The sequence below is a fragment of the Fomitopsis serialis genome, assembly GCF_022376445.1.
Source record: "Fomitopsis serialis strain Sig1Antser10 chromosome Unknown B0H18scaffold_3, whole genome shotgun sequence".
NCBI classification, from domain to species: Eukaryota; Fungi; Basidiomycota; class Agaricomycetes; order Polyporales; family Fomitopsidaceae; genus Fomitopsis; species Fomitopsis serialis.
The window spans coordinates 320,819-335,676 of NW_025954963.1; the positions used below are offsets into that span (position 1 = coordinate 320,819).

General features: G+C 59.2%; 2 protein-coding genes across 2 annotated transcripts; both read left to right on the plus strand.

The window, feature by feature from the left end:
* The first annotated feature begins 81 nt into the window (after positions 1–81).
* On the plus strand, positions 82–3,604 carry B0H18DRAFT_315850 (PRP1 splicing factor, N-terminal-domain-containing protein). The gene is made up of 11 exons (XM_048037532.1): positions 82–315; positions 366–539; positions 592–844; positions 902–1,000; positions 1,053–1,349; positions 1,408–1,534; positions 1,584–2,205; positions 2,259–2,517; positions 2,572–2,950; positions 3,008–3,273; positions 3,329–3,604. Exons 1-11 carry the CDS (start codon positions 164–166, stop codon positions 3,470–3,472), a joined length of 2,772 nt encoding a protein of 923 aa, XP_047899559.1. The 5' UTR covers positions 82–163; the 3' UTR covers positions 3,473–3,604.
* Positions 3,605–12,598: 8,994 nt separating this feature from the next.
* On the plus strand, positions 12,599–14,406 carry B0H18DRAFT_867917 (uncharacterized protein; the record flags this gene model as incomplete). The annotated part of the gene is made up of 3 exons (XM_048039895.1): positions 12,599–12,734; positions 12,794–14,176; positions 14,228–14,406. Coding segments are annotated over 3 exons (1,698 nt in total), but the record flags the coding sequence as incomplete, so codon positions are not given.
* Positions 14,407–14,858: the final 452 nt, after the last annotated feature.

Genomic DNA, 14,858 nt, shown 5'->3' on the forward strand with positions numbered 1-14,858 from the left:
CGATGCTGCGCCACAATGGGTAAACAATGACAAATCGATCGCCGAGCGACGAGAGCCTCTCCGAGAGCACGACTGGGGCACAACCGTACTTAGCGTTGTGCGCGCCGCCAACGGCTACGTTCTCTGTCTAACCCCTGCGTAGATCGCCACCAACTCTTCCAAAATGGCGACAAATAACAAGGCCAATAAGCTGGCCTTCCTTTCCATGCCGGCGCCCGCGTCCTATGTCGCTGGTCTTGGACGAGGTGCTTCGGGATTCACTACCCGTTCTGATATTGGTCCGGCTCGTGAGGGACCCTCCGCAGAAGTCATTGCGTAAGTGCAGTCACTCCCTTACTAGGTGCTCTAGCTGAACCCTGTTCCAGCGAGGCCCAAGCTAAGCGAGGAGAAGAGACGGAGGTCGACCCGGACCAGTTCCAAGACCCTGACAACGAATACGGTCTCTTTGCTGGGACTACGTACGAGGCGGATGATGAGGAGGCAGACCGGATATACGAGCAGGTGGACCACAACATGGATGCCCGGCGGCGGGCTCGCAGGTATGTTGTTGGAATCCAAATACGCTCGCGTCTGCTCACGGTTGTTGTTCAGGGAAGCGTTGGAGAACGAGGAGCTTTCGAAACATCGAGCTGAACGACCAAAGATCCAGCAGCAATTCGCGGACCTGAAGCGTGGCCTGGCGGTTGTCACCGACGAAGAATGGGAGAGCATTCCAGAGGTGGGCAATCTTACGCGGAAAAAGCGGAAAAGGGACGAGAGGTCATTTGTTGTGCCCGACAGCGTCATCGTCGGAGACAGATCTAAGACGGAATACGAAAACGCGTTAGACTCGAGGCAACAATCGGTGCGTCTTCTGGTAGTGATCATGGACGTGTACTCATTCCGGGTCATGTTCTCGTAGATGGGAGGCTTCGAAACCCCAGCGGACAGTGGCACACTCACGAACTTTGTGGAGATGGGTCAAGCTCGTGACAAGATCTTGTCGTTGAAACTGGATCAGGCGAGTGTGGTCATATTGCGTCGTTCACGCATTAACTAAATCTGCTCTCCAGGTATCTGGCACTTCCACTAGCTCTGGTCTCTCCACCTCTATCGATCCCAAAGGCTACCTCACCTCCCTGGACAGCGTCGTGATCAAGACCGATGCCGAGATCGGCGACATCAAGCGTGCACGCATGCTATTCGATTCACTTGTAAAGTCGAACCCCAAGCACTCACCCGGTTGGATCGCCGCTGCTTGTCTGGAAGAGCACGCCGGCCGAATGGTCGCAGCACGCAAGATCATTAAGCAAGGCTGCGAGCAATGTCCGAAGAGCGAGGACGTCTGGCTCGAGGCTGCGCGATTGCACGTACGTGTCGAGAGTATGCTGTACGGTGTTAATACCATGGTACTGACTGCCTCCACAGAATAACGACGATGCTAAGGTCGTCTTGGCTAACGCTGTACAACATGTCGGCCAGAGCGTCAAGATCTGGCTGGCCGCCGCTGATTTGGAGCACGACATCAAGGCCAAAAAGCGCGTTCTGCGAAAGGGTAAGTCATAGCGAACATGCGACGCGGCATCTACTGACGCCACCCTTAGCTCTCGAACATATCCCGAACTCCGTACGCCTATGGAAGGAGACCGTCAACCTCGAATCCAATCCTGTTGATGCGCGCATCATTTTGTCTCGCGCGGTCGAAGTCATACCTCTCTCGGTAGAGCTATGGTTAGCCCTCGCCCGTCTCGAGACACCCGAGAAGGCTAAGGCAGTCTTGAACAAGGCTCGTAAGGCGGTGCCTACAAGCCACGAGATCTGGATTGCGGCGGGCAGACTGCTCGAGCAGGAAGCGTACGCCACCGAGAAGCCGGAAGGGAAGCGGAACGAGGAGCTTGAAGTCGTCGATAAGACTATCGCAGCCGGCGTGCGGCAGTTGCGCGCGCACGGCGTGCTGCTCACCCGCGAGCAGTGGCTGAAGGAGGCGGAGCGTTGCGAGAGCGAGGGATCTCCACGCACGTGCGAGGCGATCGTGAAAGCCACCGTGGCGATGGAGGTTGAGGAGGAGGACAGACTCGACACTTGGATGAGCGACGCTGAGAGTGCGGAGCCTCGAGGCCATGTTGGGACGGCGCGGGCAATCCTGGCGTATGCGCTCAAGGTATTCCCGGACAAGAGGGCCTTGTGGCGGAGAGCTGCGGATCTCGAGAAAGCGCATGGCACAAGGTCGGTCCATTTTTCTTGCCGCAGTCCAGTCTGTTGCCTGACTATCGCCGCAGAGAGTCACTCAACGCAATCCTGGAGAGGGCTGTTCACCACTGTCCCCAGGCCGAGGTCCTCTGGCTCATGTGGGCCAAGGAGAAGTGGCTCGCCGGCGACGTTCCCGCTGCACGTGAAGTTCTGGAGAGGGCCTTCGTTGCCAATCCGGAAAGCGAACAGATTTGGTTGGCCGCTGTCAAGATTGAAGCTGAGAATGGCGAGCTCGGCGTCGCGAGAGAACTTCTTGTGCGCGCCCGAACTGTGGCCGACACCCAGCGGGTGCGTCTTCTACTCTGTGCGATTACGTGACATTGCTCTGACAACCTCATGTAGATTTGGATGAAGTCTGCCGTTTTTGAGAGACACCAGGGGAAAGCCGACACCGCGCTCGAGACACTCGCTACGGCTATCAAGAAGTATCCCAAGTTCGCGAAGCTCTATATGATCCAGGGTCAGATCCACCAAGACCGCAAGAATTATGCCGCTGCTCGGGCTTCCTACGCTGGCGGCATCAAGCAATGTCCTAAGGAAGTTACCCTTTGGATCCTCGCCAGCCGACTGGAAGAGGCGGACGGAAAGAGTATCAAAGCAAGGGCACTCCTCGATAAGGCTCGTCTGGCCAATCCTGGCAGCGACGTTCTATGGGCTGAAGCGGTGGGCGTCGAAGAACGCAGTGGAGGCGCTGCACAGGCCAAGACGGTGCTGGCGAGAGGTAAGCTACCCAAGGTTACGTTTTCTGGCGCGATATTGACGCCGTCTTTGTACCCAGGTCTGCAAGAATGCCCGACCTCTGGTTTGCTGTGGTCCATGACCATATGGTCGGAGCCACGTCCTACCCGGAAGTCTCGCTCCGCCGACGCTCTTCGCAAAGCCGCAGACGACCCTTTGGTGCTGTCCACTGTCGCACGGCTCTTCTGGGCTGAGCGGAAGATCGAGAAGGCGAGGCAGTGGTTCGAGCGCGCTATCACCGCCAACCCTGACGTAGGAGACAACTGGGGATGGTGGTTGAAGTTTGAACGGCAACACGGGATCTCAGTGAGTACACCATTCTTCTCATGCGGTGGTCCGGCCGCTGATCAATCGACCACAGGAGCAACAGGACGAAGTAGTCAAGAAATGTGTTGCCGCAGAGCCTCACCACGGTTCAACGTGGCAATCCATTGCTAAGGATCTCAAGAACACCCAGAAAGGTACCAAGGAGATTCTGGAGCTTGTCGTCGCCGCTTTGCACTGAGTGATATGTATTCTGTGGGCTTCGTGGTGTTCTGTTGTATTTGTATGCTATATTATTCTTCCGTCGCATGGATCTTGATCAAGGCCACCATTACGCGGTTGCACGGAGGCTTGCTACCGTTCTGTTCTGCGCAGTAGAGGTATCCACTGGATCTCCTGCGACCGCCTCACCATCGGTATTTTGCTACGCACCGCCTCAGTGTAATTTCTCCAAGATGCCGTGAAGTCGGTATACGGAAGTGCTGACACATGGACCATGGAACTCTACTTACGTAGAGTCGGAAGCTCACCAGAAGCTCGCGCACTGAGGACGCGACATTTATGTTGTATGGACGGCGCCCGGGAGGAGACATGAGCTGATCTGCCAGAGCTTCCGCGTCTGCCAAGGTCACTTGGGAGAGTTGGCAGAACAACTTGCGCCAAGAGTTCGTTCATCGTTACGGCGAGCAATGTTCTGAGCTCGTGCCAGCGGTGTTTGTACGGACATTGTTGGATGAGTATTGCCGCATGCCAAGTTGTTCGCCATGCGCTGCGACGTTGGCTTCGAGCGCTCTGCATCTATGCAAATCATGAAAAAATACTTACCGCGTTTATTGAGTTGAACACAGCATCACGGCGGGGAGCCACTGGCAGGACCAAAGAACAGGATCGTACTTGGCGATAGGGATCCAAGAGGTGCCATCTTCCCCCGTCGGAATGACAGATATCCGTTAGGGTCCTCGCAGTCTTCGTGAGGGTAACCGGTAGGAGCGAGACGTGCTGGGCGGGATAGTCAGTTCGATATTTCCAAATGACCACATGAAGCCACGCACCTCGCAGCGACAACTAGACGAGATTCTCTATAAGGCTGGGGCACTACATTGACGGTAGCGTCTTCGAATCTCTGGTCCAGTCACGAGTACGTTCTTCATCGTCTTGACAGGACTTTGTCATCCTGTGAATTTCGGGGATTTATGCGGGGAGAACTTCGTGATTTATAAGTCACCGTAAAGCGTAGTCAATACGTATGTTAGTCTAACCACCTTGGGATGATGCAATGCGGCGGGCCGGGCGGTGGAAGAGTCTGACAGCCTGAAGCACTAACCTGTCTAGGATATATGCCGACCAATTCAGTGTAGATCCCGGAGGAATTACGACCGCAGTGGCCATGGCTCCCCGCCGGCAATCATGACTTACGTTGAATCGGTGGTGGACATGGCACGGATAATCAGGCCGTCGCTGGGCTCGTCCCCTGCCGTCGCAAGCAATACGTGGGTGATTCCCCACCACTTCAAGCTATGGCAGCAAGATGTTGCAGCAAAATTGATGGCCCTAATGCTCGTTGTCCGTATCGAATTTGCAGCGGATGCTTCACCCTTCGAGAACTGCCCAGCCGAGCGCAATGATAACCTAAGAAAATCTAGAGAATGGGTGAGGGCGTCATGGAGCACTGGCTCACCTGTTTCCCGTACATACATAACTGAGACGTTCGTCAGACATAAATCCGTCATCAAAGCACAGTCGGACTAATAGCTGCGTATTTATCTTTCACCACATGGGACTACTGTTGAAGTTACACCGTGTTAACGAGGAACCCCAGATATCTTCCGATATACACACCTTCCTGACAGCCTTACTACATCTTCCCGTCACCGCGGTGCGAGCTCCTGAAGGACAACATAAGCATCCGACTGAGGGGGACATGGTTGTGCTTAAAATGGGTTAGTGGGCTACCGCCAGTCATTGTCAGATGTGCACTGGATGACCAGGCCGTAATCCACACACTGTTTGATGGAGCGGACATGAACAGGGTGACACGTCCAATAGGGTGAATGATATTACTCACCTCTGCCCACAGGCAACCCATAGGTGATTACTTACAAACTTTGTTCCACGTCAAATTACGCATCCAACATATTGCTCCTGAAGAGCTTCACGGTCGACTGCGATGCTGCCAAGCCGCGGTTGCCCAAGGATGCGTTCTTATCGCGGACTGACTGCTCGGACATCGCTGATCTCCGGGTGATGGGTCGACGGACGCAGACGGACGCCCGATCCCTGTCCGCGTCAATCAACCTATGGGTACGGGACCCGGATCACAAAGTGTACCGAGTTGTCAAGGAACACACCTGAGTACGTCGGAGATGTCCGCGCCACCAGATGTGGGATAGTATGGACGCATCGTCACACTGCGCACGGAAACAAATCTTCCAACGAGCGCGGCTTGAGCGCGGCCGCATGATTACGCCAGACGCTAACTTGCGCGCATTGTGCATCACTCGGCCTTGGGCGATTTGAACCCGAAGAGAACAGGGAGGCGACATGGCCGCTCCTCGTCATGCCGTGACATTCCTACAAATGCGTTCAGCTTCCGAGCTTCACGAGTGCCTATTGCGAGACGCACGAATGCAATTTCCTACTATGCGGGCGGTACCGTCGAGCGTCTTCAATGCTTCTAGCAGCGTCCTATCGCGATTGAGAGGCGCCATCACGCCCACTTCCGAGCTTTCACGGATCGTACGGACGCATTGTGGGTCATCGGTGAATAGGTTCACGGACCTCCTCGATCGAGCGACTTGGGTCAACCGGCTGTACAGCCTTGCCGCTGAAGACACACCGACAGCCGACGACCACGGGTCACGATGCTCCGTTCATATAGAGGTCGTGGACCATGTGGTGGAAGTCATAGATCTGTTGCGCGGAAAAGTCCGGCGTGTCAGGATCAGCGAAAACCATTCAGACAGCAGCTTTGAAAGACTCATCGCAAAACCGCTGCACTGAAACTGCGGCCAAGCTACGTGTCCGGGGTGAGACCATGCTGGCGGGTATCATTTTCCGGGTGTATGCATCGCGAGACGTTGATAGAGCACTGACCTTGTGGTTTCTCAGACGTGCTATGCAGATGAATCCTGTACGGCGAAGGTCGTTGTAAAACTTGATAGGGACCAGTAGCATGTCCGATCATGAATCATCTCATAGACGAACTTCTACCCGGGTAGTGCGACCGGCCGGCATGGGCCCATACCAAGCCCATACCGAAGTCATTTTCTCCGTCAATGACATCCATACTTGATCTCCGGAGCTGGGTACTGAAGCGCCACGTCCTGCGAGTCAAGTCGACGCGCACCGAGCGTCCCAGCGCCGAGTACTTTCCGATTGCGCCAGATGGATGATATCAGCCGCGGGACTTCTGCTCCGCTGTAGGACCTGTTACAAATGAATTCCATGTATGCTCCCCATTTGAGCATGCGCACCTACACAATTGGCAGCGCTATGTTCTGCGAGGGCATCGACAGCGATAGCGGCTTCCTCGCACGGATGTTTCGCATGTTTCAGGTCGTTTCGATAACGCAGCGACGCAACGCCCACCTGTCGGGCCTTTCAACGCACGGACCTCACCTCCCCACGCGCGATCCCCAGAATCACTGACTGCCTAACTTAATAGTCGCGATGTGCTGTTCGTCAACGTCGTGGCGGGAGTTCTGACATCATCAGCAGGCAGCAGTGTCATTCCTGTTCGCGCGAGATTGATCCGGATACTCGCACAACCTTCAGGAATTGCCCGGGTCCGGCCAATGTGATCCCTGCGGTCATATTAGGCGTTAGCAACTTCTCGCTGGCCGGATGGCATGAGAACGATGGCGGGAGTGGATGTCGAGCGCGGGAACCCGCCCGGGCGCGGGCGGCGCTGTCACGACACATCTGTCGATGCAACGCGTCAGGTTGAACACCGGACGTCACGAAGTGATCAGCGGAGACTCGTCGCACAGACGCGGCTCCCACCAAGGGCACAGCGAGAGAATAGGTGTTGGGTACTCACGAGAAAGTCGGAGGAATCTGCACACGCTCGGTGATCACACTGTGCATGTCTTCTCACCACGCCGGTCGCGGGCATCTGCCGGACTGCACCTAGAGCTGGGAGAAGCGGCTCCTTAATGAAAGTGTGGAATGCAGCAGTGATCATTGGTCAAGAGTGTGTGCTCCCCGACAGAGCTCGACACCCAAGGGACGGCGGACGTGATGTAGAGTTGACGTACTACAGACATGTACGGTGGCAGTGAAAGCGCAAGGCAGCTGAGATGCCAGACAGTGGACTGTTCTACACGGAGCGAGACCGTCAGACAGCAGCCGACGCGACATTCCCGCAAAAAAGAATGACGTACGTACGACAGCATGGTCGGCCTGCAGCTTGACTGGCGAAGTTGGCATCGAAGCGCCATTCGTCTGTAGTCGAAACCACGCTACGGAAGCAAGGTGTACCACTCAGCTCAGACAGAAGTACCGTGACAGTCAATTTGACAATCATCAGTATGTCATGCTCCTGCTGGAAACGATCAGTCAGCTCCAAGGCGCGTCATACACGCTCTGCTTCTGTGAGACAAGGCCACTATGAGTGAGGCAACGTAGTCTCCGTTGCAGGAACGACAAGCGCGTTTATGGAGGCAACGCACCTTTGCAAGGGAAGGCTAGCGCCAGAAGCAACGGGAGTCACAGGGCACGAAACACATATACAAATGCGTCGCAGTCGTTGCCTGCACTAAGCCAGAGACACGAAGATAGCATGAGATTGCTGTATCAAAACATTGCAATTCCATCAACGTAAAGAAAGCTACTTGCAATCTTCAGCTGTTCGGACGCAGTTGAACTTGCCAACTTTTCGGGTTATGTTGCGTACGTACAGACCAGGAGGCGCAGGGTTCCGCCCCGATTCAGGTGCATGGCGGAGACTTGGTGGAGACGAGTAAGCAAAACAAGTCTCTGCTGCACCGGATGGGCATCACTTACGAACACTCGGACTCGGAGCGCCTTGAGCCTCAGCGGCACGACAGCGATAAGACCCGCATACGTACAGATAGGATGCCTGCAGCGTGCACGCATTAAAACTGACAGAAATTTGTACGCAATGTCTAAGTAGCGTACCGCGCAACGCGAGTTCAAGTTGCAGTAGTGACGGCGATACCCACTGGCAGGCAATACATACCGGCGGCGCATCACAGACTGAGAGAGTCACAGTGATCGACCGGCACGTCGATTAGGACGCACCAGCGCCCCCGGTCCAGGCCCGACCCGCCGCCAGGGCAGCAAGAGAAAAGCTTATGGCACGCAACGCGCACCTGCAGAACGATCGTCCGCGTCCACCGCTGGCGCAACAAACGCGCCCCCGCGTCGCACATCAAATTCGATATTTTCCACTCTTCCCGGAGATGCACCTTCCTTTGCGGGCACAGATCCGCGGGGGGCGGCGGCCCGGGCGGGCGAGCAGTGATCTGGCGTTGGCGTTGCGCGATGATGTCGATAGGCTGGTCGACCCGCCGGGCTCGCGCGAGCCGTACTGTAGCCGAACCACAGCAACCCGGATTTTTCGCGTACGCGATCGCACATGGCCGCATCCCAGAGCAGCAAATGGCGGGGATCGCGATGCGGGCCAGGTACGAGCTGGCAGGCGGAAGCATCTCATCTCGATAGTAAATTTGCTGGCTACGGGATGTTGCGAGCTCGGGCGCTTGCGCGCCAAGCCACATACGGTGGCTGCGTCGGACTGGCTGGCCCCGCTGCGGTACCGTATGGCGATTGGCCAGCTCGAGGCTTGCGCTGCCTGGCCAATCCACGCGACCGTGGCGGTAGAGACGACATTGGCTGGGTTGCGGCGACGACGGGCGCAGGTCCCGAGCTTGCAGCACGTTGTCTCGGATGCAGAACGGCCGATCGACTGTGACTGTCTCGCGTTCTTGCGCAGGCCGGACGCCAGGGGAAATGTCCTAAGTTATGTACACAGTGAAGAGGGGCCGCCCGAACGTCCTGGACCCTGCGCGCAAAACATAGCGGCGCGGGATGACTGTCCGACCACGCGCCTGACCATGGCTGCAGACGACGGGAGCGGTTACATGAGAGCGGGAACCTCGGCGGAGAGCCGAACGTCGACGCCCGTATTAACGCAGAGCAGCCCGGTATGGCAAGGGGAACATACGGCCCTGGCAGAGGAAGACACGAAGCGCGGCTGCGTATGGCAAGAAGACAAGCGTATAACGTTAGACGCGACAAACGCTCACCCTGATTGCGAGGCCTGACCGTCAAAGTTCCCCCACCGTCGCGGTCCGACGTCTATATCCCCCGCCCAAGGCTCACGCTCGCGCGGCCGCTGTACGTGTAGGAGACAGGGAATTAGAGTGCGCGCGGGCGTGATTCGCTGCCCGGTCCATGACGGCCCTCATACCGCACTCCGTGGGACGAAAACGCTATGCTGTACACGAATTCGCTCATGGCGGATCGAGCTCGGGCGAGCATTCCGAACTGCTCGTGGGTCCCGCTCGCAGTCTGCGCATGTCCCAGCGCGGAGAAACCGATGTAGTCATTGAGTCATCGTTTGGTCATACGTGACGCCCGCCCGCCGGCGAAGCAGCTGCGCGTTCGGGATGGAGGAGGGGACAGGTTTTGGCGGGCGTGACTCGGATCTGGTAGCGGATTTGCGCTGTCTTTGGGTGTCGCACGCTCATGTCCGAGCGGGCCACGGGTTGCTTGGGCTTGCGAGTGCCCGACCAGAGTCTCCCAGACGGGTCGCCCGCCGTGGGCAATACCGCATCGTCACAACCATACGTATGCTCGCGGACTTGCTGCGGCCGCGCTGTGTGACTCGTCGTCGACGGACGCTGATGACATGGACCTCGAGGCGTGCGTGGTCGAGCTAGTCTAGTGCAGAGCGTCGCGGAACCATTCGTTGGTGTCGGATAGCCTCCGGGCGCGTGAGCCTGCCGGTGCTCTGCACGCGGACGATTAGATGGTAGTGAGAAACCGCGCGTGGCGATTGGCCCGGCGCAACTCAAACGGACATGGTCGTTCGCTGACGAGGCACGGTATGCGCACTCACCTCGTATAACGCAGGCCGCCTCCGGCTTAGGCTCCCGAGCGTATCAAGCTCAGGCTCACTGTGTGGGCGCTTCGATGTGAGCAGGCCACAATCGATACGATGGGGATCGGATGGCAGCGGGCGCGATCGAGGCAGGCCGACCGGAGCAAGAGAAGCATCGTGGACGCAGGCGATAGTGCACGGAGCTGGGCGAAAGGACCGAATGCTCCGTGTCGTGATGAATCATACCAAGCATCCCCTATCGTCCATCCGCGTCCGTGCGCCGCGCGATCGCGAGGCCGTTTACAGGATCTGTATGTAACGCTAACGCAGGCCACACGGATCGCCTCCGGGGAGCCTCAGACGCGCCGCGCTAAAATGAACGGGTGACTGATGCGTGATCATCCGTCGACGCCAGGAGATGGTCGCCTCGCTCGTGTACGGCGGCGGGTCCGTGAGACGGGCGCGTGGCTGTCGCATGGCAGGACGCGAGGCGGATTGTTTTGTGTTTTGCGAGACAGCGAGGCCTGCAGGAGTGCTGTTGACGAGAGGCGGGGACACGATGCAGACCAGCGCAGCTGAGCGTCCCGGAGAGAGTTAGCGTCGCGCGACGCGTGTAGTACGCGTGCGCGCACACATTGCAAGAATAATATTCACGTCAACGGCTGTCCACGGCCCGCGCAGTGCGGAGTGCACAGCAATGCTGATCGCGCGGGCGTGCGTGAACCGATGTCGGGGTGTCGGGCGCAGAGAGAAGACCGATTGGCAGATGACACTACTGTGAGATGGTTGCGGGCGTACGGAGAGCCGGATCACCAAGAACGTTGATCGTTGTGGCGATAGGAGGATGGTAGGAGCGTGGCCGCCAGCAACAGCTAGTAGACATGTGACGGACGGCAGATCCGAGGGGCGGGGCGATCTGCGCGAAGGAGGGAGCGCGATGTACGAGATTGGCAGGAGGCGTCCGGTGGCGGCGGGCGAGACCTGCCGACGCCAGTGGCAACGGAGCACTGGTGAAACACGATCACGATCACGACGGAGCATGGGCGAGCACGCCGTCGGACACAGCGGCGGCGCGCACGAGGGATGCTTCCGGCGGGAGACGCGGCGGGCGCGCGATCGGGGCGCGCGCGACGCCGGGGGCGGAGAGATGGCGGGCGGCGGGCGGGGGCGGGGAAGGCCACGGCGGACGGACGCGGGGACAGGCCAATCAGAGCGGGGACGCTGAGCGTGATAGACGCGTCTTCGAGTTCGCCCGGCAAAGGCCGCAGCTGCGCGCGATCGAGATTGCGGGAGCGCGAGATCGGGCGTTGTTGAGATTGGGCGATAGGCACGCGGGGCATGTGCTTCGTGCCAGGAATGGGCAAGCGGGTCGCTTGCAGGAGGGAAAATCCGGGGCTGGACCGCCAGCCCTGGGTCGGTGAGGTAAAACAGGGCCTTTGCGGCGGGGAATGGTCGGGTCTGTCGGGCAGAGGGCGACCAGCACTGCGACTGTGAGGTGCGGACGCTGTAGGTGGCGGGCGACGGCTGCATTGCGGTGGAAATTGAGAGGGGATGGAAGCGACGCGAGAGCAAGCCTGCAGACGCGGACGGGTTGGGAAATGGACTGGGAAATCGCAGCGGGGCACAGTACGGAGGACGTAATGGGGGGCAGGCGCCCGGGAGGAGCCAATGGGGGCCGGGGAGCCAGAAGAGGACGGGGGATCGCAAAAAGAATATTAGGGTTGAGGCAGGCCCCGGATAAGGGAAGAGGACGGCAGGCAAGCGAGGGAGCGCTCTGGAGACGGTCTCGACTGGGCAGAACGCAGAGGCGGGGGCACAGGCGGGGGCAGTGATTGGCCCGGGCGAGCACGCGCCGGTGGCCGGCAACCACGGGGCCAATGGGCGGCCGGCGCCTGGGGGGCGGATGACGTCTGGAACGGATAAGGCAGGAGGCAGCCCGTCGCGGTGTGGCCGTCCGGGCATGCGGCGGCCCTGGGACGGAGGACTGTCACGCGTGACGGCTGGGATTCAGGTGCTCGGAGCTCGCATCGGGCAGCCAATGGGAGCGGGCGCTCGTTCGAGGCCTCCCACTCGCGCCCATCAACAGGCGAGTGCGATAAATAATCTACGCCTCCTCCCGGCTCCTCCCCACTCCCAGCGCCATCCGCACGTCCTCTGCCTCTCGCTGCCGCCAAAGTCCCGCCGCCTCTGCCCTCCACGCAGGCCGCCCCAGGCACCCTAGGCACCCACCCGCCCCCTGTTTCGTCTTGGGCCGCCTCTACCCGCACCTCAAATAGCTCCCCGTCCTGGCACACGCCCCCACTCTCCGCCATGGACATTGCTTTCGACACAACATGGTGTCCGGTATGCAGCCGCCAAATCCTCCCCAAACGCTACTACGTGCCCATCAACCCTCCACAACAAGCCCCCGCGGCGCCGCCGAGCTCGCCCACGGCTGGTAAGTCGACCTGCCTTTGATCCGCCGCGCGCTCGGTCACTCACATACACTGCCCGCAGAGCCCAAAGTCGCCGCGGAGCCTCCCGCGCGTCTTCCGCGCAACAAGACGGGCACGATACGTCCGAGGGGCGGTGGACTTGTTCACGGCACTGGTCGTGTCAAGCCCAACGGTGCCCTCAAGCGCGACGACACCGTCAAGCAGACAAAGAAACAGCCCACACCCGAGGCCGGGGTTGATGCCAACTCGACGCGCCCCATAGGTGCGGTACGCCACCGCACCGTCATCGATCAATCCCCAGTCCCTTTGTACTGCTCCGACGAGTGCCGCCTGGTTGACATGCAGTCCTCGTTCGGCGCCATGGGTATGGAGTACAACCCCGACCGCTGCACCTCTCCTACCCTGCCCCCTGTGCCGCACAATTCCTTCTCCGATTTCTCCTCGAGCGAGAGCGACTCTGCCAGCGGCGCGTCCTTCGACTCGCGTTCGTCGTTCAGTTCGTCGCCACCGAGCGCGACTAGCATCGACGACGACGAGCCCGCCACCCCGGAGTCATACGTAGCCTTGACCAAACTCTTCCCCGACCTGCCCAAGAGGCCCCCACCACCACCCCCACTCATCCGCCGAGATACCAACGAGAGCACCGCGTCCCTCGACGATCTCACCTCGGGCGTGATGATGTCTGGGCAGCGCATCAAGGCAGCGCTCTGCCGCGAGCCCCCGAGGAAGCGGTCTGGTTACTCCGCCTACCCTGCCGAGGAGCGTCGCGAGCGGAAGATTATCCCCGGGTGGACGGACGGCTCGCATGCATGGCGCGCCAGCGTCTACAACCTATCCGCCCCCCTCGACATGTCCAAGCCGCTCGACGAGGAGCGCGTGCGCGGTGCCTACAAGGGCTTCGTCGCCAGCAGCCAACGCTCTCACAGCGGCGTCTACTCCACTCTCTCGACGCCCACCTTCGACGCGCCCTCGCCGTCGACGGCGTCGCTCCCCCCGTTGGCGCGAAGCAGCGTAGGAAGCGCGGCCAGCCTGCAGATGCGCTCGCGTTCGGAGGCGGACGAACTTAGCAAGTATCCCCTCTTCCATTCTCGTAGCGAGTCGCGCCAATCTCTCATGGGCGCGCTCTCGACGTCGCCCACCGGCTCGACGCGCTCTATGCCTGCGACGACCTCGGTGCGGCGGAGGGAGGTTTCGCTGGTGAAGCCCGGCGCTGAAGGGCGGCTGCTCGTTCCGAACGTCAAGATGACGCGGTCGCCGTCGACGACGACGATGAGCAGCGTGACCAGTGCGGGCAGCAGCTACGGCTGCTATGCCTACGGCCGCAAGCCTAGTCCGCTCAGCCGACAGAACAGCGATGCCAGTATGGAGACCACGGACAGCCTCGAGACCGAGGCTGATCTGACGATGCGGCCTTCGTCGAGAAGCCCAACGAAGAAGTCGACTGGTGAGTTTGTTATTATTCATTGTATTGCGGTCGCTGATGAACGGCTTCTAGGGGACTCTTGGAGCTATTCCGATGACACGATGACGTTCCCCATCCTTCAGATCCCGAAGAAGGAGAAGCGCGTCGAGCGCAGGATCATCGATGGGGAGGAGCAGGACGTCGAGGTCGAGGTCGAGGTCCATCAGCCGCTCAAAAGGCTCTTCCTCTTCCCTGGCAAGGATGTCCGCTAGGGTTATCGCCCCCCCTTCCTGTCTTGTCTTGCCGCATCGCATCGCATCGCATTCCGACTCTTCTGCATCACGACTCACGCGCATTCACCATACCCCCTGCACGCTGATACCTCCCGACGACATACCCGACGACGCTCACGGCGCCGCCACTGACTTATTCCTCAGTATCCACCTGCTGCTCTCCTCGCTGTCGACGCACATGCATCCTCTCGCACACGCATCCTCTCATCCTGCGCCACCGTCGTCTCCGTCGCTGGGATATATCGTCCGGGCCTCCGCCAGCATCGCGTCCTCTTCCACTCATCTGACCCGCCTACCCTACCCCTCCTATCACCCTCTACCTCAACCCACCGCTATTCGCGTCCGCGCGTCGAAAAATGTGCATAAGTATGTAGTATTGTGTACTATAGCTAACGACCCGGCTTATTCGCCGCCATTCCGCTCCTTACGCC

Bases quoted from the DNA above. Each gene is read 5' to 3' on its own strand.
- B0H18DRAFT_315850 (XM_048037532.1), top strand. From the start codon at position 164: ATGGCGACAAATAACAAGGCCAATAAGCTGGCCTTCCTTTCCATGCCG. The intron at 845-901 runs GTGCGTCTTCTG...ATGTTCTCGTAG, and splicing joins TAGACTCGAGGCAACAATCG to ATGGGAGGCTTCGAAACCCC. The intron at 2,518-2,571 runs GTGCGTCTTCTA...AACCTCATGTAG, and splicing joins CTGTGGCCGACACCCAGCGG to ATTTGGATGAAGTCTGCCGT.